Source organism: Lissotriton vulgaris, chromosome 2_1 (genome assembly GCF_964263255.1).
Source record: "Lissotriton vulgaris chromosome 2_1, aLisVul1.2, whole genome shotgun sequence".
NCBI lineage: Eukaryota > Metazoa > Chordata > Amphibia > Caudata > Salamandridae > Lissotriton > Lissotriton vulgaris.
Window position 1 is genome coordinate 1,329,408,435 of NC_141687.1, and position 26,387 is coordinate 1,329,434,821.

Sequence of the window (26,387 nt, forward strand, 5' to 3'; positions counted from 1 at the left end):
AGCAAGATATTATGTTACTGGTATTTGTATAGTATGGACTCTGCCACTGGCATTGCTTCATAGTGTCTACAAAGTCTGTTGCTGACTTTCCAACTGTGTGAAGGTTTTCATCGTCAATTGGAGTCCGATTTGACTTGTGATTCGTTACCAGTATTGTGTTCAGGTCCATCCATGGATAAGGTTCTGATGTCGTGTTCACTGAGAACTTTTGGTATGATTTTCGGGTTTAATGGATGTGGGTAGATGGTTGTCTAGTTCAGTGGGCATTTCAGGAGCATACTAAATGGGACTGGTTATTTAGAAGTTTTTGGGCTCATGGTGTTGGTGTTAAGAAAACTGTTGCTGTTATGATAGAAAAATATGATGAATATCTTTTCCGTGCTCAATGTAGAAGAGGAGTTTTTTTCTAATGTGTACGGTTGGATATTTGTGTGGTGTGGCATAAATTGTTGAAAAATGCTGTTGGCAGGCATCTGGGCTAGGGGTAGGTTAGTTTGGTGTATGTGTGTGTGTAGGTGTGTGTGTGTTTGTGTAGGTGTGTGTGTGTAGGTGTGTGTGTGTGTGTGGTATTTCTTAGTTGTTCATGCTATTGAGGGCGATGTGCTGGCAGACTATAAACACCTTTTGAGCCCAAACGCTTGTAGACATGAAGTATGATAGCCATGTCTGTTTATTTCACTTGTGATAAATATAATTTTTTTTTGTTAAGTCATTTATTGTTGATACACATATTCAGGTTTTATGTTGACAATATCATGTTTCAATTACTTAACCTAGGCCTTGTGTGAATGGATATGTGTGTATGATTAGTTTCCTAAACAGTCATAGAAGTAATTTTTTCATCATGCATAGGCCGCATAGGAGATTGTGGATGTATCCTCATTATGACTAAAAATTGTATGTTATTCATTCTTTCTTACAAAATCTGTGAAAATATATGATTTTTTTACTATCCAACTTATAAAAATATATATTTTTAAAATAATACATTTTTTCCTTCTGGTCTTATAGTGTGTCTAATTATATCTAGATCCGCTCTGTTATCCATTTCCTAAATAGTTTATTCATACATAGTTATTCTCCCTGATTTAGGAAATGTATTCAGGGGTACCTCTTTTGTTACACATACTTTGTCCAGTTTCACGCCAGAGCGGGAGCCAACCGCTCTCATAGCTGCTTTAACCTGGACTGTGCATGGGGACACCTAATGTGCCCCTCGTGCAGACTTAGTGGCACTTGCAAGTGAACCCACCCGGTCCAAATACCCTAAAACCTGTCTGGGATTTGGTCACACCTCCCAGTGACAGGATGCCTATTATTCCACCTTCCCCATCTTAAGCTTGTCTTATCGGCAGGAGGACAGAATCGGGTCTCGGGTATTCAGTAACCGTTTTGTGCTGTCTGGGTCTAGAAGGCTGGCACCTAGAACACAGAGAGCCTAACGGAGGGCTCTTCCAGTGCTTGGAATCATACTCCCACACCGTAAACGTGTGGGGGTATGGTTCCAAGATGTTTTATACCAAACATAATATGATTTGTTGCAGCCCATTTTGAGATGGTCATCTCGTAATTATGCGGTGCCCCTCTAGATAGTATATGGCTGTTTCACTTACAGCCCGAAAGAATGGTCTCCGTAGGCTGTAGGGGTGTTCTGCTCATGCAGAGGAACTCTCACACTTAGAACCAAGCACCCTGTCTTCAGGATTGGGAAGGTCTGCTATAGGGCCGATGTATAGGTTTTAAGTTCAGTGACCCTAGATATAGGAAACCTATATCTTTAGTAAGTGGTGCTAGCATTAGCTTACACAGGCTGCAATGGCTGGCCTGTAGTTCCATTTTGAATGATCTCTCAGGGGTGGGATAATACATGCTTTAGCCCCTGGGGGACTTCTGGGGTACCTATGCCCTGGGTACCCTTGTACAATATACTAGGGACTGATAAGGGTACCCCAGTATCCAATCTAGGATGTACCCAAGTACTGACATAACAATTTACGGGAGGAAGCAGAGAGACTGAGGTCCTGTTTAGCAGGACCCCAGTCAGACTAGACAAAAACCAGCATAGCACCAGGAAAAAAGTGGGGGTAACCAGGCAGAAGGATCCTACTTTCCTACAGGAATGATATATTCGCCAAGTCATACGTTTCAAGATTCAAGCCAAAAAGGTGAGCCATATGGGTTAAACGATAACCATTAACATTACAGGGCGTCAAAATCTTTGGGTAAAACTTTTGACTTTTACTGTTGCCTGTTTAATAACTGTTACTTGTTGCCAACTTTGTTCAATCATATTTTTAGAGGAATACATACAAGTTTGTGTTAAATACACAAAACACTTTCCCTTTATTCGCAATGCTAGATCTACCAGCTTTGCCGTTTCGCATTAAACAAGTGTTTGCTAGTGTATATTGATGATCTCTTTGCGTTTTCTCATTTTTTCATTGACTTCTATTTTTGTCACAGTTGTTGCATTTTCAACATGCCTTCGGTGTAACTTTAATGTCTGTGTTCCCATTTTGTTTTTGCAGGTGGCTTTGCTTGGAATGGATGTTTTGTCTGCACTGGTGTCCCGTTTACAAGATCGTTTCAGGGCACAGATTGGCACAGGTAAGACATCACCCTTCTTAAATGTTATTCCCTATCCATTCCAGTCCAGAAAATTGAGGATAACGGATTAAAAAAAAGAATGCGGATGACTTGTATGTTGCAGCTCTTGTTTCCAGGCTATTTCATGTTTTTAACTTGTGGATCTGGCACCTAATATTAGAACTGAAAACTGCTTCTATAGCTTTGAGCACCGAACATTGTGTGGATGGGCAATAACAGGCATGTGCCCTACCAGGGGCCGCACCTCTGTAATGGCGGAGGAGCATCACACACATTAATAAAATGGTAATAAATACAATTTTATTAAGGGTTGCAGGCTCGCGCAAGGGCAGGCGGCGGGCTGATTAGAGCAATTGTACTATTACTTTAGCCCCCTGCCAGGGCGCATATCAAATTGGCCGGCAGCCTCCAGCCAGCTAATCTGACCTATGCACTTCGAAGCCTGCAGTCCCAGGGTTGAGAACCAGCCGAGGGATTGCTGCTACAGGCCCCCAGCCTCAAAATGAGCGCTGGGTTAGCCTGCTCCAACCAATCCTGGAGCAGTGATTGGTTGGTTTTGGATTCTTCAAGGGAGGGAGTCCTTCTCTTTCCTCCAGAGTCAGCGCCGAGGAGAAAAGAGAGAGACCGCAACTGGACCTTCCAGCAAATGCAACTTGCATATGGTGAGTTTTTGGGGTGTCACACCCCACCGTATTTAAATGTTGCCAGACGCTACTTTGCCCTACACCGGCACTTACCTATCCATGTCCAAATTATTGGTAACATTGGTAAGTTTTGCCAGTCTTAGCAGTTTTTTCTTGACTTTGAGTGTAGATAGGATGCTTCTTCTCTGGTACTAATCGTCATAGAATGCAGGACCCAAGCCATGTTTTTCGTATTCTCGCAAGCATTTGCTGCTTATTCCCCCTCCATCATACACTTCCTTCAGCATTGACTGGCTGCAGCTTGCTTATGTGCCACAGCGCTGCAGCTTTAAGCTGTGCACTTAGTGTCCCCAATCGTTTGCTTGGCTGACTCTCATAATCTCTGTTATTAATATGTATTTCATATAATACAGTCATGGCCCACCATCCAAGCCCTTCACAATAAAGCCAGAATATAGCAATAAACAAATAAAAAATATACATGTACATTAAAGGTGGCTTAAATGCTAGTTAGCCTCGATCAGGAGGTAGAGCTCTTCTTATTCAGTCATAACAAAACATAGATATCAAAAGCTGGTGGTACAGTACCCCGTGAGGAGCATCAATAGTTTGTGCAGGTTGAGGTTGGAATGCGATTGGAGGGAGCGTGAGGAGTTAGGAGCAGTTTGGGATAAGTGTTGTTTGAAGAGAATGGCTTGAGTTCTTTTTTGAAGGTGGCATGATTTTCAGTCAGGCAACTTCTCAGTGGGAGGAAGTTCCATATTTTTGCGGCGCTTCCGAAGAAGGATTGGTTCATGTATCGCTTGTGTCTAAAGGTGGGGGGTTGAGGAGGAGCAATTGAGTGTTTCATGAATCTCGATCAATGCCTGAGATTTTCAGTCAGTTTATATTGAGCTCTCTCCTCTATTTGAAGACACTAAAAGGAGCGTGCAAAGGATGAGATGTGATCACTTTTCTTGTGTCCTGTCTCGACACCTGGCATGTAGGACTTCTCTGGGGGACTTTGGGAGTGCGGTTCCTTTGTCCAGTCTGGAGCGCACGAGCATCTGGACAACAGATTTAAGGTCCTGTGCTTGAATGAGATTCATGATCCTCCAAAGCAGCCTTCGGTGGAACCAGGCACTCTTAGCCATGGAGGAGATATGGCTCTGGATGTTAAGGTATTTGACAAGGGTGAATCTAAGAGATTTGGCATTCTGAAAGATAGAGGGTTGACCATCAGTGTCCAGGAGGCGTTCCATCCAGTCTTGGATTGAACTTTCTTAGGAGAGATGAGAAGAAATTCTGTTTTCACAGGTTTTAGTTTGAAGGGGTTGGTTGGCATTCAAGTTTCAACTCTTATTCAGGGAATAGTAGAGGTGGGTGAAGTCTTCCGGGCAGGATACCTTCAGGTAGATTTGGGCATTGTTAACGTATAGGTGGAAGAGGACTCCTGACTACCAAGGATTGTGCATAGGGATTCACGGGAGAGATTGAAAAGGGCTAGGGAGAGAATCAATCCTTGGGTTAACCCTTGTTGCAGACTGACTGGATCTGAGAAGCATGATTGCATTGGGGTCTCAAACATATTCTCTGTCGGCTGATCCAACATGGATTCTGCAGTTTAGCGAAGTATGAATTTTTTTTTTTAATCTGTCTACCTCTTCTCTATCCATCCTTATTTCATCTGACATCTCCTGCTGTCTGCCCTCCAAACACTTCCATTTCTTTCCAGCTTTATCTTTGTGCTCTGGATCTTTTTGTTTTTCTCTTCCCCTTTCTTTGGTGCTTTCCTTCATTTCTCTTCTCTCTGCCTCTATGTACTTCTTAAGTCTCCTACAGCACATGTCTCCTCCTTCACTTTTCCTGTCATTCCTTGCAACTGTTTTCCTGCATTCTTCAGTAATTGGAGCCTCATGCATATTTATTGCCCCACATTAATTCATACCATTGCTCTTCTGCATTCCTTTAGTTCTTTTCTTCCTGAATCTCTGCTGTCCTGCATCTATTCTTTTTACTTTTGCACCTCTGATCTCCTGCAGGCAGTTGTTGTACTTAAGGACATCTGCTCTCTTCCATTCATTTGTCACGTATACCTATGTTCTCCTTATTTACTTTAATCTACTCCTGCAGTAGTTCTATGTTGCGTGGCTTCAGTTTTGAGCCCGCCATCTGTAACTGATTTACCCTCGCCATATTAGTATGGCGGGGGTACCGTGGCAGACGGAAAGACCGTCCATCGCTTTTCCCCCGGCAGGCAATCGTTACGATTGCCTGTCGTGCGGATCTGGGGCATAATATGGTAGCGGTGCCGAGCAGGCACCGCCATCCATATTATGATGTGCAAATTCAAAGGCCTTTCCACGGCAGCGATGCCGCCATGGAAAGGCTGTCGGAAATTTCTTTGGGGGCCCATTACGGCCCCCCGGGAAGGTTGGGGGGCTGCACTTGGGGGGTAAACTGCGCTGTGCCTGTTACGTTGTGCATGGCAATGTAAACCATGCACTTTTAAAATTGTGGGTGGGGCTGCACCCAGCCGCACTGTCCGCAATGTTAAAGGCCAGAATGTGGCCACCAGTGTGGCAGGCGCATCCTAATTGGCTTTGTGGGACCGCCGCACCTCTAGCGGTTTGTCCCATTTTCCGTTACGGTGGCGAGCGGACTTTCGTAATGGGGCCCTAAGTGTATCATCTTTAACATGAGTTTTAAATTATTCCACTAATGAATCCCAATCTTGTGAAATGGCACAGTTCCTCAAAGCAGCTCTTTCCTCTTGGTGCATGTGTGTGCTTTCAGATAACGGCTAGGTCGAACAAAACCTTACTTCACGTCTATACCATCGGGAAGATCTCGCTTTCCAATTTTTCGTAATATTTCTCCTGGCCAGCAGCAGCGTCAAATCTATAAATATACTCCAGGCTCTGCCTTTTCCAGGTCCGGTAAAGAGGCCCAGCACCAATTAATCTAAGGAATTGTCTATAGTCCTTCCATCGCTCTGGACAGAAGATCTATGCCCTCGGTTCAGTAATAGGAAGGGGAGTTTAATTTGTACAAAAGTGAGGCAATGACTCCGGGGAATATCAAACTAGTCATAATTGTCTCAAATGATCTCAATTCTCTGTTATTAAATAAATCAGGTAGCATAGAGATGAATTATTCGGGCCATAACCCTAAATGGGTAGAACAGATTCAGTCAGAATTGGCAGTCCAAGCAGGAAGATAGAAGGAGCATAAGGAAACTTATAACATCTACTCCATGTGTTTGTTATGCACCATTATTTCACTTTTGGTGAATGACCCTATGTTCGAGGCATGTGGGCTGCTAAATTCACATCTAGTGCATAGATCGCCGCCTAGTGTTGGGTCCGGATGATTGCACATTGTTGTCCTGGAAGAGTCTTCGAAGTATCACGAGATAGGTGGCTCCTCCCCTGGACTACAGTGCGCATGGGCATCGACTCCATCCCCAGATTGTTTTTTTCCGCCATTGGGTTCGGATGTGATTTCGACGCCTCCTGTTCGGAATCGATATAAAACAGTTTTAAGGCCAAAAGGCTTTTAGTAATTCGTCGGTATTGTTCCCGTTCGGTCTCGTGTTCATTCCTACTCTTCGAGTGGGTTTTCGTGGAGTCGGTGACTCTTCGATCATCGAGGCCCTGTCGACGCAGCAAGACCCCGACGATACTGCGATGGAACGGAGTCCGTTCAAGTTCTGCCCCGTGTGTGGTTCCAAGTACCCACACATCGACGTGCACCCCGTGTGCAACAAGTGTCTTTCGCCGGATCACGACGAGGCCAACTGTATGGCCTGTTCCCGATTCCGATCGAAGAAGACCATCAAGTCTCGGCGCGTGGCCTGTCTTGAGGCCCACCGATCGGCTCCGGCGCCAGAGGACATCTTTGGAGACCCTGCTGCAGAGGAGCAGGAGCTTAATCTGCAGATTTCGCCGGCATCGGCGGAGGTCGAGGCCGACTACGGAAAGGAAGTCGAGTACCGCGTCCTCGGAGAAAACATCGAGGAGGTAGGGGACGACGAAGAACCGTTTGGGGCCGTGGAAGATAGCTCGGAGGATGAGCTATGCCCCGAAAAGACTTTTATTCCGGCTTCGGTCACGGGATCGCCTCAAGGCCTTACCCACGACCATTTGCCTCGTCCCTCCGCCCCGCCTGTCGGCCCGGCTACGGACGCCCCTACGGGACCGGTTTTACCGAAACTGAAACCGAAAGTGGTGGACACCTCTACGGAGCCTCCATCGAAGAAACCGAAACCGAAAGTGAAACCTTCCGGACCGGTCACGCCCAAGGGGGGCGATGCTTCATCGACACAAAAGACGGCGGCTGCGTCATCGGCGCCGTCGTCTTCGAAGACGTCAGCTACGTCATCGACACCGTCGTCTTCGCACGCCTCCAAGCCGAGAAAGACTGTGGATGCGGCTAAGGGCCCTAAGGTGTCTGTGCCCTCGGGCTCGGGAAGGGCCTCGGTGCCGACTACTGTCAAGCGGGCCGCGTCGGCGACGTTGGAGCCCCCAGTGCCGAAGAAGTCGATGGCCGACCCGAAGACCTCGGGTGGCGCTGGGGACGGTTTGACAACTCCCAAGCCCAAGAAGGTGTCGACCGCGCTCCAGTCTTCGCCGGGGGGCGGATCGAGGGCGTCAGTCGGATCGACGAAGCCGTCCGCTTCCTTTACGAAGCAGGTGCAGGACTCCCTCAAGCGGATTCGTAGTAGGGAGTCGGTGTCGACCCCGGGAGCCCCCTCTGAATCTACTCCGGTGGTGTCGAAGAAGCAGGCCTCGATGCCGATTCACTTCACCCTGCCTCCGAAGGTGGTGCCTAAGGCTTTTGCGCCCAGGTCGGTGCCCACGGACTCGATGGAAGGCGGGCACACCCAACTGAGTGGCGATTCGGGTCGACGGGCTCCCTCGGATGACGAGTCGGAGCATTACATCGATGCCGACACGGGGAGGTTGACGCTCAAGAAGAGGAGGATCACTTCTCAGCCTCTGGAGCCGTTTGTGATCCCGTTAAAGATGAAGAAGCCGCTCCCAGGGTCTCCTCAACTGGTGGAGCCTCTTTACCAACCAGTCGCGAGCCCGGAGCCTTCACCCACTGGTTCAGATGTTGCAGAGGGTGAGCAGGAGGAACAGTATACCTTTCCTGAAGGCAATGACCCTGATGAACTGCGAGACTCCTGGGGGCCATCTGGGGATCAGGGGGACGACCAGAATATCCCTGACCCGCAGGTCTATGGGCCTAAGACTTCCCCCACAGAGGATTCAACGGCGTTCAATGCCCTGATTGAAAGGGCTGCTGCTAATCACAGTGTACCTATGCATGCAGACCCAGTGGAGGTGGACTTCCTGTTCGACACTTTTCCTGCTGCCGAAAAGTCTGTCAAGATTCTCCCTATGCTTAAGGGTATGCTGAAACATGCCACTGACATTTTCAAGGACACTACTAGGGCACGAGTGGTGAACCCTAGGATTGAGAAGAAGTACAGGCCGGCACCTGGGGACCCTGCTTTTATTCGGGGCCAGTTGCCTCTGGACTCTTTGGTGGTCTCCAATGCTCGCAAGAGGGCGAACTCTCAGACGACGGGTGAAGCTCCTCCCCCGGACAAAGAGTCTAAAGTGCTAGAGGCATCGGGGAAAAGGGTGGCAGCGCAGGCAGCCAACATATGGCGCATCTCCAACACACAGGCCCTGTTGGCCAGATACGACAGGGCACACTACGACACATTAGAGCAGCTTCTGCAACACCTCCCTGATGAGTTCAAAGAGGGCGCGGAGATGCTCATCCAGGAGGGCAAGCTCATCTCCAACGCTGCTATTAAGTGTGCACTGGACGTTGCTGATACCGCGGCAAGGTCCATCAACACTAGTGTGATGCTGAGACGCCAAGCCTGGCTCCGCATCTCTGGTTTCAAGCCTGACATACAAACAACTATCCTTAACCAGCCTGTCAATCCCGACAGTCTGTTTGGACCAGAGGTGGACTCCACTCTTGAGAAGATTAAGAAGGATACTGAGACGGCGAAATCCATGGGTGCGCTTCAGTCTCAGCCATTTCGGAGCAGCACTTTTCGTCGCTCAGGCAATCGGGGTATTGCCAGAGGACACTTGGCACAGCAGACGCAATTTACCAGGGGTGGTGCACAATCCTCGTACTCACCGCAAAAGAGAGGTGGTTACAGAGGGAACAACTCCAAGGGCAGAGGCAGAGGCAACAACAGCGGCCGTTCCTCTGCCGCTAACAAACAGTGACTCCCTGTCACTGCCCCCCGACCATCTGACACCTGTCGGGGGGAGACTCCAGCAGTTCCTGCCCGTCTGGAAGTCCATCACCACAGACAGGTGGGTGCGGCAACTTATCCAATTCGGTTATTGTCTGGAGCTCACATCACCTCCTCCCAATATTCCCCCAAGACACCGTCCTATGTCGGCAGAGCACTTGCACTTATTGCAGCAGGAGGTTCTTGTTATGCTGCAAAAAGGCGCTATAGAGCTCGTGCCGGAAGAAGAACAAGGCACAGGGGTCTATTCCCTGTACTTCTTGGTACCAGAGAAGGACGGTTCGCTCAGGCCCATCCTCGACCTACGCCCGCTCAACATGTACATTCTTTCAGAACACTTCCACATGTTGACACTGCAGCAGGTCCTTCCACTGTTAGAACAGGGAGACTTCCTCGCGACCTTGGATCTCAAGGACGCTTACTTTCACATACCACTCCATCCATCCCACAAAAAATACCTCAGGTTCACCATTCAACACAGACATTACCAGTTCAAAGTACTGCCCTTCGGGTTGACCTCTGCCCCCAGGGTGTTCACGAAGTGTCTGGCGACCGTGGCGGCGCATCTCAGGAGACAGAACATACATGTCTACCCGTATCTGGACGACTGGCTGGTTCAGGCCAAGTCGGCTCAGCAGTGCACCGCAGATATGTCCAGCACTATTCACCTTCTTCACAGTCTGGGGTTCTCGCTCAATTATCCAAAGTCGCACCTTCAGCCAGCCCTTGTGCGGCAGTACTTGGGCGCGACGATCAATACTCAGACTGCTACAGCTCAGCCGAATCCAGTGAGGATCAACAGCATCCAGTCACTGATTCAGAGGTTCAGACCACGACACTCGCTTCCGGCGAGAGTGTTTCTGCAGTTGATAGGCATGATGGCCTCCTGCATCTTCATTGTCCCGCACGCGAGGTTGCACATGCGTCCTCTCCAGGAGTGCTTGGCGCACCAGTGGACTCAGGCTCAAGGACAGTTGAAAGACCTAGTGTTGGTCACCGGTCGGGCATACAACTCTCTGCATTGGTGGACTCCACACAACCTTTGCAAGGGCCGACCGTTCCAAGAGCATGTGCCACAGATTATCCTGACGACGGACGCGTCTCTGCAAGGGTGGGGAGCGCATGTGCTCCATTACACGGTGCAGGGACTGTGGTCGGCACAACAGAGGAGGATGCACATCAACTACTTGGAACTGATGGCAATCTTCATGGCACTGAAGTCCTTCAAGGTGCATCTGTGCAACAAGGTCGTGTTGATCCGGACGGACAACATGACTGCAATGTACTATATCCAGAAACAGGGAGGAACACACTCTCCGCAGCTGTCTCATCTGGCTCAGAGCATGTGGAAGTGGGCCATTCAGAGGAACATCTTCCTCATGGCGGAGCACCTCCCGGGCAAGGACAATCAGATGGCGGATCTGCTCAGCAGGCACAGCCACCAACTGCACGAGTGGGAGTTACATCCATCAGTACTCCACCCGTATTTCGAAGAGTGGGGTCATCCAGAGATAGACCTGTTCGCGACAAAGGAGAACGCAAAATGCCAAAGCTTCGCCGCCAGGTTCCCACACCCGCAGTCGCAGGGCAATGCGATATGGATGAACTGGTCAGGCAGATTTGCGTACGCTTTTCCCCCAGCCCCTCTCATACCGCTGGTGGCGAGAAAGCTGAAGCAGCACTCGATGACACTCGTCCTGGTTGCTCCAACGTGGGCGCGCCAGCCGTGGTACACCACGTTTCTGGAGCACTCCGTGGTACCGCATCGAAGACTGCGCCTCACGCCCAGGCTCTTGACGCAGAACCATGGCGACATTCAGCATCCAGATCCGCAACAGCTCAACCTGGCGATCTGGCTCCTGAAGTCCTAGAGTTTGGCTATCTTGGTTTGCCCCCGGAATGCATGGACATTATCCGAGAAGCAAGAAAGCCCACTACCAGAGCTTGCTATGCAGCTAAATGGAAGCGGTTTGTCGTTTACTGTACAGAACATCATATCAACCCGCTGGATGCGTCCATTCCTGATATTATTTGCTATTTGTTGCATCTTTACAAATGCAATTTGGCGTATGCTTCCATTCGGATACACTTATCCGCCATAGCGGCCTATCTCCAAAACAGGCAGCACCTCTCTGTTTTCAGGGTGCCTGCCATTAAGGCTTTCCTTGAAGGGCTGAAGCGGGTTATTCCCCCCAGGTCCCCGCCGGCTCCTGTGTGGAACCTCAACGTGGTCCTCACCAGATTGATGGGACCGCCGTTTGAGCCCCTACATTCCTGTGAAATTCAGTTCCTGACATGGAAAGTCGCTTTCCTCATTGCCATCACGTCTCTACGGCGTGTTAGTGAGCTACAGGCGCTCACAATACAAGAGCCATTCATTCAGGTTCATCCTAATAGGGTGGTGCTGCGCACTAATCCTAAGTTTCTCCCTAAAGTGGTGTCACAGTTTCATGTCAATCAGACCATTGAACTGCCCACATTCTTTCAGAACCCTCAGACTGTGGCTGAAAGAATGCTTCACACGCTTGATGTCAAACGAGCGTTGATGTACTACATTGACAGGACCAAAGACTTTAGGAAAACACAACAATTGTTTGTTGCCTTCTCAGCTCAGCACAAAGGCAACCCCATTTCCAAGGCTGGAATTGCCAGGTGGATCGTTAAGTGTATACAGATTTGCTACCACAAGGCTAAGCGCACTTTAACGGTTCCCCCCAGGGCCCACTCAACGCGGAAGTTGGGGGCCTCCATGGCTTTCCTGGGTAATATCCCTTTGGAAGATATTTGTAGAGCAGCCACATGGATTACACCACATACGTTTACTAAACATTATTGTGTAGATGTACATTCCAAGCAGCAGGCAGCTGTAGGACAGGCTGTTCTTAGAACTCTTTTTCAAACTTCTGCAGCTGGCACGGGCGGCCGCCGTTAATGGAGGGACTGCTATGTATTCTATGCACTAGATGTGAATTTAGCAGCCCACATGCCTCGAACTGAATATGCTACTTACCAGTATGCATCTGTTCTTGGCATGTAGGGCTGCTAACATTCACATCGCCCGCCCTCCTCCCCGGCGCCCGTAGCGGCTGCAGAGCATTATTGCATTCAAATATTAGCATGGACATCATTTACACTATTTCACTCCATCTCTGACACAATGGCTAAAAACAATCTGGGGATGGAGTCGATGCCCATGCGCACTGTAGTCCAGGGGAGGAGCCACCTATCTCGTGATACTTCGAAGACTCTTCCAGGACAACAATGTGCAATCATCCGGACCCAACACTAGGCGGCGATCTATGCACTAAATGTGAATGTTAGCAGCCCTACATGCCAAGAACAGATGCATACTGGTAAGTAGCATATTCAATATTAGACATGTTTTTGTGGCAACAGCTTCTTTTGTCTGTGTTTTTATTGCGATCTCTTTGGCTAATGTCGATATTACGCATTTTTATTTCCTCTCACTTTGATTTGTTGTTGGCCTACATATTTAATCATCTCGTCAATGACCCTGCGAAGGTAGTTATGCAAACCTACTTCTGTGTTCACTTTATACTAGTTAGAATTAGAAAGAAAAAGAAAGGCATGCCACAATAAAGTTCCTTACATAGCTGTGGTCTGCTACTGTGATATCTGTGCATTATTTGAGCTATAGATCAGAAAGTTGTAATTGTTTTGTATGATTTTGGCACGAATTAATAGTACTAGAAGTGTGTTTTACCATCTCTTGTTTCTTTTCTTTGCAGTACTCCCAAGTTTAATTGACCGGTTGGGAGATGCCAAGGACTCTGTCCGAGAACAAGATCAGAATTTACTACTCAAAATCATGGAGCAGGCCACTGTTCCTCAGGTACCTATAACCATTTGTATTTACTATAAAGAAATGCTTTTAAACTATAAATGTAAATATAAATGTCAAGGTATTTGTAGAGCGCACTGTCACCAAGCGGTTTCCTGGCGCTATTACTCATACCGCTGAGGAACCCATCCTGGCTTTCCCTGTGCAGTGTCCACTCCTGGGCGCCCCCAGGGTGAAGCCAGGCATCCCAGCGCTATTGGGGCCGTTGTGGAGATTAAGCAAGCTATTGCCCAGAGTTGCAGCGTGGGACCCTTGATTAGAATAGGCACCGAGGTGAGAATTGTCAGGTCCGAGGAAATTGAGCCCAAGACCCGCTGAGGCAGGAATTGAACCCTGGTCCCGGGCCAGAGCTCTGCATCAGGGTCTGCCGCTCTAACCATTGAGCCACACTCCTCCACTATACTTTTACCTAACTGGTGTTGGTAATAATCCTACATTAATGTCCTAGCATGAGCTGTTTTGGCAGAAATAATCGATCATTTGATGAACTTCAGTACAGTGCAACTCATCAACTTCCTACAGTAGTGTAAAGAAGGGAGGAGGCAGAAGAAGTTTAAATAAGGATGTATTTAAGTTAAATCCTAGGACCCACAGGAGCACAGAGCAAAGCGTCTAAATCAGATCAGCTCCAACCGCTTCTCTGATTTAGAACACAGCTCACAACACATTCTGCATTACATAGATAACACTCCAATGATAAGACAATTCCATAAGTGACATGTCAAAACTCCTACATAGGAAGAGAAGAAGGATAATATTACCACAAGTAGCCTCTACTTTCAAGCTCAAGTGATATATTTGCCCTCCTCTCGCCCCAAAAGAATGATGACTTGACTGTCCCAAGATGGGATTGCAGCTGTTCACCCCAAATCACACAACTGGGGCTCCAGGCAAAATTATAGTGAAACTTCATATCCTCCTACCAAACGTCTGGACCAAAGGCGCTCACTGGTACTTCCAAGGTAGTAATTACAATAGCACACAAGAAAGATCACAATACAAAAGCAGGCAGCATGAAGGCCCGATAGGCCAGCTTACTGAATAAAGGGGCTTTATTAATTGAATTCTGTCTGAACAGGAATAAATACAAACTTTGGAAAAAGGCTAACTTTGGCAGTACATGGCTGCCTTGTACACCTGAACAAATATTTGTTAATAAGTAGACTGATAAGGCAAGTGATTAAGAGATGTGTTCCCTCGTGAATTATAGATTTTCGAAATATTACTATTTCTGAAATATAATGTCCTTCTGATGAGTAATTGTTTAAACCAGGCTTCGCTATACAGTAAACGTTCAAGATGTGTAATCTGTTATACTAAGATTATTGTGTATACAGTAAATGTTCAAGATGTGTAATCTACGTTATACTAAAATTTCTTGTGTATATTTTTGATCTTAGAAGCACAACTGTCTTAAGCATCAACAAAAAGTAAAAGGGTTCCGCCAACGTATCATCTGATGCACTATTTATTTTTTAGTATAGATCTTACAGGTCACAACTGGTACCTTTTTTTAAAAAAATAAAACATTTTTTATTGTTTTATTACAAAATTCATAACAGCAACAGCCAGGAGGCATGCATTTGTTCTATTCTGTACGTACACAATACGTCCAATATCCATACAATAGAATAGACTTGACAGTTTTGACTAGTAAGCTTTTCTGAAGTAAAGCTACGTTGAAATTTCATTGTGGAACCATAACCGGTCGGACATATAGTGTGTTACATTTATCTGGGAGGAGTTTCATGTGTACTGCTGTAGTTTTCCTATGCATCCCATACCTTTTGAATTTACTGGGACACACAACAGTTACCTATTATTGTTTAGATTAAAATATTTGAAAATGGTATAACACAATACTTTAAGTTACAACAGGGAGCAGAAGTGACATTATTATATATGTACCTAGCTACATTTTTCCTGCTCCTTATTAAACAACTCCATAAAAAAGTGACAACTTAAAATGTGTGTGTTATTGTAAATGTACCTCTTATGTTCACAGATAAGCACTATTTTAGTGTTTCTCTTAAATGTATTTGTGCACGAAATATGATCTTTGTTTCGGTGACCATCTACACCTTCTTTGGAACTGCCTCTTGAGTTTGCCTTGTATGAATGACTAAATGAGATAATGTGTTAATGCTCCCCCCCAGTCACAGTCAAGAGAAGCCTAAGTAGTAGAGCATGGCGCGCGAGAGAGTGGTCTGAAGGTCGACTAGTCTTAAAAGGAAGCCAGCTCCCATGTATTAATTAGCGTGTATGTCTTCTGGGCTAGTATGTTAAAACATAGGCCTTTGATTGTTAGCTTGAGGCAGTCTAATCATTAAAGGTAAAACCCTCACCCATAAATTAGTTAACATACATATGGTATTCCTTCAGGTACGGTAGTTACACACCTTGTTAAAGATGTAGTCATTCAAAGAAAAACAAGCCCCCATGTAGTATTTAACATGTTTGTAAATGACCTCTCTGCTGTGCCTTTAGACATGACCTTAGTAGTCATCCATATGTGGAAGGCATGAAAATCTTATTAGGTATTTTTAGCCTTGGTGTGTATTGGTCTTTGTTCTTGCATGCAATTGGTATATAGTCTTGAGTCGACTAGAGTACACCATCTTCCCTGCCATGCTCCCGTGCATCATGGTTCTGACATTGCTTCTGGTATTTTGGCATGCAGTTGGGCTTTGGCCTCCTGTTTAGAGCAAGTCTGGAAGTCCCTTCAGACTCGGAGCTACATTTTTGGGTGCAGTTTAAAGTGGTTGTGTATAGACTGCTTACACAGTGTTTTTGTTATTGACTTCCACATCCTCTCAACTTCTCATCGTGTGACAGTGTAATGCCCTTTTTCCCCATTTTGTGCCCTCAATTTCTCTACCTTTATCTCTCTAGTGAGGTTACTATTCTTTTAAAAAAAGATGTCTTCTCAGTACTTTCAAACATTTGCCAAAGTTCTAAGGGTACTTCAGCAAAGCTAGAACTGTGATAATGAAATCATGCCTTATACTAATTTGGCTGTTCTTTTGTGTTTTTGCTTTTTTTCTGCAGTATGTGTGGGATAGAATGTTAGGAGGCTTCAAACACAAGAATTTCCGAACGAGGGAAGGAGTTTGCCTCTGCCTTATTTCAACGCTCATCGTGTAAGTCTCCACAGATACTTAGCATAGGGTCATGGTTTGCAAAATACACATGCTGTATCAACCAACAATCATGGCTTCAAGAGTGATCTTAATACCTTTTTTTTTCTTCTAGGCATGGAGCCAATAGTTTAACACTAAGCAAAATTGTGCCACATATATGTAACTTACTTGGCGATCCCAATAGCCAGGTGAGTTTTGTGAAAATCTTGTCTTCCCAGAATAGTAATGTTTACAACCAGTGACCCAGTTGAACATTTAATTTATGTGCTGCCCTTGTGATAAAGTAATAATCTATACTTCATACTCTGCGACAAGACCAAGTGTTGTGTCTGTTGTTACATTTACTCATACATATCCTGATAAAAAGAGGCGGGACCTTATGTTTCAAATGACTGAAAATAGCGAGAATGCTTGTGACGTTTTAGTTTCCGGCACAGCATAAGTCACTGTGGTGAATAGTTGTTGTTTTGAGGATTGGGAGGGGTGGGGTCAAGGTGTTACGTTTTATATGGAATGTGGCTGATGTACAGTGTATGGGGAGGATGTGTTTGTGTACCTTATAATTCACACTCTGGCGGGAGGGGAAGGGTTTTTTGTTCGCTCGACTCCACTTGTCCAGCTTTGGTCCAGTCCGATAAAAAATGGGTTACAATTTATTGAAAAACAGTAACCAAATGTCCATGTGAAGGTGTTTGATGACCAAGAGTACGACAAAAAAAGCTTCTGTACTTCATTACTGCTATTGCACAGTGTAGACTGGCAGAAGAATATGCCTTGTCTTATGGATGACAGTCTCAAAATTGCTCCAAAAAATGTTTTGTTCAAGTTCACAAGATTGTACATTTTAGAAACAACAATGGAATGTGATTATATGCTCACAGCCTAATAAACCAGCAGTGTCCAAAGTAACAGCAGTACAGACATGCTTGCGTGCTCTCTGATTAGCTTAGACATGTCTGCCCACATATGTTGAGTCCAGTCATATTTGGTAATGTCAGAACTTGACCCTTGTAATTTGTAATGCGAGTTGCTTGGACAAGAGTTTATTGGCAGAATTGCAGCACATGTTTTTAACATTTGTTACAAAATAAAGCAAGGAAAAATTATACTAAAATCAATAAGAACTGACACAACTGCTACATTATAAACTAAATTCTCAGAAAATCACAGTACATAAAAGCACAACCTTTCCATCCTGTGGATTTCATGTTATTAAACTGTAAGAATTGGCCTCTTGCTACTACTTCCTGAAACAGATGACATAGAAGGTCGCAAGCCAGCCCACCATCTCCTCCTGGACCCCAGTCACCACCGAAGATACAGCATCGACCATGAAAGACATTCACTCAGGAGCCCCCACGGACCCCGGACCCCTGCACATCTTTCACAGAGCCGCAGCCACCATCGCTCCTGAACTACGGTGCGCCATCCATGCCACCCTCGAAACCGGCATCTTTCCCGACGACTGGAAACGTGCCTAAGTCAGACCCCTACTCAAGAAGGCCTCAACAGATCCCACGGACCTCAAGAACTACCGACCCATCTCCCACCTCCCATTCACAGCCAAAGTCACAGAGAAGGCAGTCAACATCCAACTTACAAAATTCATCGAAGAAAAATGCATCCTCGACCCCCTCCCAATCAGGATTCCGCAGCAGCGAGACCGGTCCACTCGACGCCACAGACTACATGCGCACCCTTCACAACCAAGGATATACCGCAGCCCTGAACCTACTCGACCTCTCTGCAGCATTCAACGACGTCTCCCACTGCACACTCACCCCCAGACTCCACGACGCTGGCATACAGGGTTCTGCTCCTTCCTCACCGGCAGATCCAAAAGAATCAGACTGCAACCCTTCCTCTCTGAACCCACGGAAACAAACTGTGGAGTACCCCAAGGATCGTCACTCAGCCCCACGCTCTTCAACATCTACATCGCCCCCATCTCCGCCTTCGTCAGACAACACGGACTCAGCATAATAACCTAAGCCGAAGACACCCAGCTCATCCTCTCACTCACCAAGGAACCCATCACCACTAGACTCAACTTCTAAGAAGGAATGAAGGACGTCGCGTCCTGGATAAACAGCAGCTGCCTGAAGCGGAACTCTGAGAAGACAGAGGTCTTTGTCCTCGGCCCCTCCCCCTCTGCATGGGACAACACCTGGTGGCCCTTGCCCTCTGCAGCCCTCCACCCGTATGGACCACGTCCAAAACCTCGGCATTGTACTCGACTTCTCCCTATCCATGACAAGAGGTCAATGCCGTCGCCTCCACCTGTTTCAACACCCTACGCATCCGGCGAAAGACCTTCAAATGGATCCCCCGAATCTAGGAAGACTGTCACCCACGCACTCATAAACAGCAGACTGGACTATGGAAATGCCCTCTACGCCGGGATCAACAAGTCTCTACTCCATAAGCTCCAGACCATTCAGAACACAGCAGCCAGACTTGTCCATGGCATCCCTCTACACAAACACATCACTCAATACCTGCGCAACCTCCACTAGCTCCCCGTTGAGAAGAGAAAAACCTTCAAGATACTCACCCACGCCTACAAATGCCTCCACAACACTAGACCCCAATAGGTCAACAATAGAATTTCCTTCCACGTACCCAAGAGGAATCTCCGGTCCGCCAACCTCGCCGAACACCCGCCCATCCTCAGAGCAAGAACAGGTGGGAGAACCTTCTCCTACATTGCGGCCAAGACCTGGAATGAGCTCCCAGTCGACATCAGACGTGCCCCCACCCTGAACATCTTCAGGAAGACCCTCAGGACTTGGCTTTTCAACTAACCGGAGCTGGCCCTCCAACCCCAGTGCCTTGAGACCCTTAGGGTTGAGCAGAAAACTCCCCTGATTGTTTGATTGAGAAGGTGACCTTGGAGGGGATTTAACTGTTGTTGCTTGCTTCTTTGGTTATTGGAGAGTAGAAGGGATGGACTTGAGGTAAGGGTAAGTCCTGTGAGGGCTTTCTGTACTCAGGTGAGTCAAGTGAATGGCCCTACACCCTGGAGATATTATTGCATCGGAAACATCTTATCTTAACTCTCAACGCTGTGCTTTGCAGTCGGTAACCTCTTGAAAAATGTAGACTTGAAAGTAAGAAGCTGATGATTATTGACCAGTGTGATGCTAAATGTACTTTTAGAGCTCACACCTAACCCCGTGATCAGATGGTGCTCAATACTGCAAGTCTGCATTTTTGTTCAAAATGAGTCTGTTAGTAGTGGCCATGTCTTCCGCTCTTTGGGAAATACAGCGTCATTCTATAAAGTGTGTAACAACAAAGTCGTTTCCAGTACTCCTCATGCATGACACCAAAATGTTTTCCAATAAAGCCCGCACTCGTGTTCAGTCCCTCAAGTCCACTTCAGACCTCTCCTCGCTTATGACCAGCAACCAATGTCCGGATAAGAGTGCCACTTTGGTCATCACACAACTCTGCATTTCAACATTCTTCTAACGAAACACACCTTGGAGCCTAGCTTGCTGTCGTCCAAGTGTGACTGTTTAACAGGATTATATCCCAGCGCTCTTCCAAGATCAGGACAGGGCCGATATTTGAAAACATAATACTCCATGCATTGGCAAAGCCTGGTGTTGGAAGTCCTTTGCATGGCTTGTTTGTTGCTTGTTTTACAAAATATTTCATATTTTTAATTTATGTTTTGTAAATTGACTAAAAGCACAAATATATTTTTGGTCTCAAAAAGCACACATTGCTACAGTAGATACTGGCATGGAAGGGAACTACTTTTTATCTAAATATGCTCCTTGTGAAGGAGTACAATGCCTTCACTGACATGTTTGCCAGAGGCTTAAGAGGCCTGACCATGCCTGGTTCCAGAAAATTGTATCTGAATGGGCTATGGTTGTGTTTGGGTGGGTCAATGTGTCCCCAATTTATGACAATTCTGGAGGTAGCCTACATGCGCTAGCTAGATTAACATACATTATATTTTCTTCCAAACAGCCGTACAGAGCATGTGGAGAGGTATTTGAAATTTAAAACTGATGTTTATACTGGTCATGCCTAACCCATATAATTTCCTGCAGGCGAGGCTTTAATAAAAGTACCTGGATACCAAGCAGATTGTAACATTAGTTCACGTTTGAGAAGGTCCTGTAACCACAGCCAAGCCTTTGCATCTCTGCACTAGGAAAACTAGCTATTTACTCTGTGCAATTTGTTCAACACATTTCTTTGCACACTGTGATCTTTGTTACTGTTTATTTTTATGTCATTCTTTTACTATCATTGATAATGTTTAAAAAAACAGCAACACATTTGGAACAAAAAAAGCTGTACTCTTGATACCTGATAGCAGTTTTCATGCCTGGTAATTGTAAACCTGGTAATTGTAGTCCAAGAGGTAACCTTCTGGGGTGTATCATACAGAGAGCCCCGGCGTGCAACAGTCCACTTAGTGAGATGTATCATTACTGAAGGGGGTAGCTTGTGCAGCTCCTTCTGTAATACTGATAGCATTGGTGCACATATAGAGCCAGCGCTATTTTTAGAGTGCAATCCCTCATTTTTCTGGGAGTATGGCACAATGCAATTGAGGGAATGACTTTGCCTCTGCACCCGACCCATATCATGGAATACCGGTACAGGGGTAAATAGACTTTCAGGATGCCCACTGACGATACACCACAAAAAGGCGGTGCACAGTCTATGTGCCTCCTTAAGCCAGACAACTGGAGGGTAACAAGGTGCTACCAGGGACTCACTAGACATCACCCTGTAGACAGGTGCAGTCACTAACTCCACCTGTCTGAAAGGGACTCTCTCTCCTCTCTTTAAATTGCAGGCACAATGCCGCTTGCATTGTGAAACACGTGATTTCATCACTTATAAACATCCGCTCCATTTTTCATTGAAAGCGCTGCCCACGTGGCAGGCGCAGGTCCCGGGCTGTCCTGAGGGCAGCACATTAATTGTAACAGGATGTACTGTCCCTGTTTCCACCCAGTGCACCTGCCTAAAAGTGCGCAGTGACGCAAACAGGGACCATACTCCCTATCTGTAATATAGGCCCTGTTATGTGAAAACTCCCTTACAAACTCATTCATGCATAGGTTTACTGGGAGCTCCATCTCATGCACAACAATAGTCAAATTTGGTTTCCGCTCATGCGACGGGAAGGTGAGAAAATAGGCGATAGTGTTGAAAAGGTGTTCTCACAGGCTGTTGTTGCAATTCCTATTACAACTGCCGAAACATACATTTCATGAAGTACTGGAAAAGCGTTGGCATATTCATGCACAAGTTCACAAATGGGGGCAGCATCTGTGCTAGTGTAGCTTGAAGCAAGCAGACCGCATGTATTTCCTGAATGTGTATGTAATGCAGCTTTGGGTCCTGCAGGTCGAAGGATCACATGCTCTGCAACTGCTGTGCATCGATCCTCAACTGTGCAACCTCTCACTGCATCAGTGAAACATAGTGCTATACAGTGAAATATAAAAAGTAAACAAACACTATTTAGGAAATGTAATCAAACAGAATAGATGAAATATTGTCCTACAAATTTTACATAAATGATTTTAAAATAGCTGTATAAAGTATATGCTGCAATGTACACAGAGACTATCCATTTATTTGAAAATCATACTTTGTGGCAAAACTTTAGTGATATCAACTTTAAAATATACGCGTGGAATTAATGATTTGGTTCTGTCGTAAGCATTTGGGTAATAAGCCTGAATACTACCATGTGTATATCATGCCACATTGCATAATTTTTGGTAGCTCTTTATTGAACTGAATTTTGATCAGTACCATTGGTAGTACATGTGAAGAATAGGATCACTATGAACAGGAACTCTGAAATTAAGCGAATGGGGAGGATCAAATTATGCGTCAGGGTTGACTAACTAATGAAAGCCAAATAACGCGGCGTAACGAGGCACATTTTGTGATCGTACCACTTTGTTACTTTGTCATTTTTTTTTCATTAGTGTTATCACTAGCTGGGCATAGGTTGCCCCTCAGTAGTACACGTTTACCTTCCAAGTATAGCAATAAGCAACAGAAAAGTGAGCAGTCACCCTTTGTGAAGGGCCTTCAACTGTGTGCGGCAACGTGTATTGCAGCATTTTGTATCAACTTTTGATCCATTTGATCTAGAACCATTTTTTTTATCTCCAGAGTATGCATCAGATAATGGATTATGTAGCAAATGTGTCAAATCCATATATATGCAGAAAATGCAATAGACATAAAATTGCATGATTCGAGGGACCCCACCTATAACCTGGCAATATGCAATGTAGTGTAAAGAGAATATCAGAAATAAAAAGCGTGCGTTTGTAACCCTGCCACACTGGTAAGAATAAATTCAGCCCAACACAATTTTTACTTGTGATAAAACGATTATTTTCTTTACCACAGCATCTGGCAGAGAATAGATTCAAATCTCTAGTAGACATTGTAATTCCACATTATGGCTACTCATCCAATAAGGCATTAACTGCCACGATCTGAATAGTGGAATTTTTTTCTGTAAATCGTTTTTATTGGCATTTCATTGTATAGTACAGTACATACAAAACAGTGATCTCATATCAAAACATCCTGCTAGTTGTACACCATGACGTGCATTAAAGTCTGGTCATTTCATATAAACCGTCTATCCCTTCTATAGGTAGCAGCGCACTGACATGTGAAAGTACATGGATATAGAGCCATGCGTCCATGAGAGATAGTCTGTGGCCTGTACTGAAGCCCGGGCATAGGCTCTCAACAGTAGCCTAGCAAGCAACTTGAATCTATATATGAAAATGACGATCTGAACTCTTCAAAACTGGGAGGGAGAACTGTGGTATACTGCGTCTATAATGGCTTCTCATACTATTGGCCAGCGGGTAAGACATCGGAAGTAAGGATCTGGGTCAGTAGCGTTGAGAAGGGGCAGGCATAGGGCGCCAGACCAGAAGCAGTACAATTATTTGCATGCGCCGGGCTGTCACCCCGACGTCAACAGGAGCCTAATCTGCTCTGGGATTGTGGCAGATGTCCACGGCGCGCGCGTTCGCTGCGTGGACACAAGCACTCGGGGACCGTGGCTCCTTCGTATCTTCCTGCTTAAAGGAGTGCAATAGAATAGCCCATGAACTGAATATGGGATGCTTGCGTATAGCCTTAAACTCTTCAGAACGAAGCCCCTCCTCTTCTGCGACACCCCATTTGCGGCCCCCCCTCCGCCAGGCCGCTATCTGAGGTCCCCCCGGTGCCCTCAAGGGCATTGCTTTGCACTGTTTGGCTAGCAGTAGCGCCAAGAAAGCAAAATGCGTCTCGACTTTGAGCGACTTACGATGCTTGTATATACCTAATTCGCAGGCCACCCACGTGTGAATATCAGTGAGCCCTGTGACTCTGAGGAGGGCAGCGTGGACTCCGGCCCAGCAAGCGCGAAGAGTTTGGCATTCCCATAACATGTGGAGAAAGGATGCGGCGGGCAAAGGACTTCTGTGGCATGTGAAGGGCATGTCTGGGTAATATTGTTGAAGGTTCTCTGGCGTCAAATGGGCACGATGTAGTATGTGAAGCTGTATACTTTTGAAACAATAGTTGCGAGTTATTTTTTTAGGGAATTCTAATGCACGATCCCACTCCCTGTCATGCGACGACCTCTGGAATGCGGCTTCCCATTTCTCCCGAAGGGGTGTGAGGGTGATTGGTTTCAGAGCCTGCACAGCTTTGTAAAGCCAAGCGACCAGATGCCGCCCCGGGCCCATCTGTAGTTATGTGTGTATCACTGGGTGAATGGGGGGGCTCGGCGTCTATCATATGCCACACTCTGCGGCCATCTTCCACCAGTTGGCAATGTAAAAGAAATTTCCCCTTGGGATTCCCCATATCCGCTGCTAACTCCGTTAACAGTGCCGGACCTAGGCCTTCTGAGGCCCCGGGCGAAAGGGAAGATGTGAGGCCCCTCCAAGTGACATCACAGAAAGTGACTTCGCAGGACTTTTGATCTAAGTTATTTGGCATCAGTGAAGCAAACTAATGTGGATATCAGTAACATGGACAAAAAGTAGAGGGAATGGAAAACAGGTGAGCAAATATCCATGAATGTAACACTTGCCGTCTCCTTGAATGATTAGTTGGACATGCCCCCAAATTCCAAAGGAACCAGAGGGTCAAGAAAACAGCAGTATACATTTCACAGCCGAATGTACGTAGAAAAGCACACCTCACACCCCCAAACTAAAGCGCCTAGGCTCACTAGGTTACTATGTTATTGGGTTTCTGCAGTGATTTGCCATGGAAATATTTTCACAATCACAGCAAATTAATTGGTGAGAATGTACGGCAAATCACGTGGCACACACTGTAATCTTTTTCCTCACGCACCTAAAGGTACAAGCAAAGAGGTGTATTTATGACATTAGTGGCCTTGAGACACCTGCATAGCACTCATCATGTAAAAATGAAATAAAAGACAATATTTAAAAATACATGGTGCTCAGATGCACCCAGTATGGTAGGGAAAGGGCTATTTGCACTCTACATAAAACACTAGTAACAAGCATTCACTTACTTGCAGAAGATGCATCATGCATCCAAGGGGAATATATAAATGTGCGTGTGAATTATGAAACTATCAGCCACTTCCTCCCCATCAAACAAAAAATGATTAATATCGTTAGATAAAAAACAAAAGTACAATCAACAGCTGCAGGCCCACCATTGCTTGAGACTCCTCCAGGACCCATGGACACTGAGGTCCAGGAGTAACTCTGTTTCCATCATGGCTCTGCATGCAGCACAGCACTGACCAGTAGCATGTAGAAGGTTTCATCCATATCTAAGACTACATGAACTCAGGGAAGCTCTGATCCTTGGCTTAGTTCTGAGCATGATGAACATCACACTTCATAAGGAAAGGTTTCCAAAAGATCACAAGCCGTGATCTGAGGCAAAAGGCTGGCATGTGCATTGCTTTTCGAGGATGTGAGGAAGGACAGTGTGAGGAAGGTGAGGGAGCTAGCGCAGGAGCTACCTCACATGCAGTGGGCCTGAAGCATGAGGATGTGAGCAGTTTGTCAAACTGACATGAGGGTGAGAGCTGTCACATAATCAAGTATTAAAACAAGGTAACTCTTGGGGGCAAATGCATCACAGTGATCTCAAAGGCTGGCCCGCTGCAGCCTGATTCAGCAAACCCGGCCAATCTGTCCAAAAGAACTAGCTGATATTGCTCAAAAAAGATTAAGTACTTTGCAGAGTGGTGTAGGGCAATACTAACTGAATAGAAGGATATACAAACCTTTCAAGATTTATCTAGAACCCCAGAAGGTGTGTTGTGTTTTCAACCAACCGTATTTTAATTGCATTTATCTAGTAGATCCCGGTCCCGGAGAATGCACCGAAGAACATTACTGGCTGACTAGCATGCTACACCACTGGGGAACGCTTGTTTGAAAGAGTCTTAAAAGGCAATGGGCCAGATGTAGGTAATTTATATTTACCGACTCTTAAATACCGAATTTTACCGATTCGGTATTTAAGAGTCGGTAAATATGAAGGGGGAGATGTAGTAATTACAGAATCGGTAAATACCGAATCGTTAAGATTCGGTATTTACCGATTCTGTAAATACCGATTCGGTAATGCCCATTGATTCCTATGGGCATTGAAGCCCATAGGAATCAATGGGCATTACCGAATCGGTATTTCCCGATTCGGTAAATACCGAATCCAGCAAGGGTGCAGGGGGTGTCACTTTGACACCCTCTAGCACCCCAAATGCAGGCATGTGTGCCGTGTGGCACACAGACATGCCCTAAGGGCATGTCTGCCTGTCACATTGCATAGGTGTGCATGCACACATGTGCATGCACACC

The 26,387-nt window shown here is 46.0% G+C and overlaps 1 protein-coding gene across 2 annotated transcripts in view; it reads left to right on the forward strand.

Moving 5' to 3' along the window:
* The window catches only part of CLASP1 (cytoplasmic linker associated protein 1), a 1,635,412-nt gene that overhangs the window by 277,410 nt on the left and 1,331,615 nt on the right, over window positions 1-26,387 (forward strand). For both annotated transcript variants that reach the window (XM_086957100.1, XM_086957101.1), the window contains exons 3-6: window positions 2,529-2,607; window positions 13,269-13,372; window positions 16,430-16,521; window positions 16,634-16,709. In XM_086957100.1, the coding sequence (XP_086813226.1) occupies window positions 2,529-2,607; window positions 13,269-13,372; window positions 16,430-16,521; window positions 16,634-16,709 (351 nt within the window). The remainder of the gene's footprint in view (window positions 1-2,528; window positions 2,608-13,268; window positions 13,373-16,429; window positions 16,522-16,633; window positions 16,710-26,387) is intronic.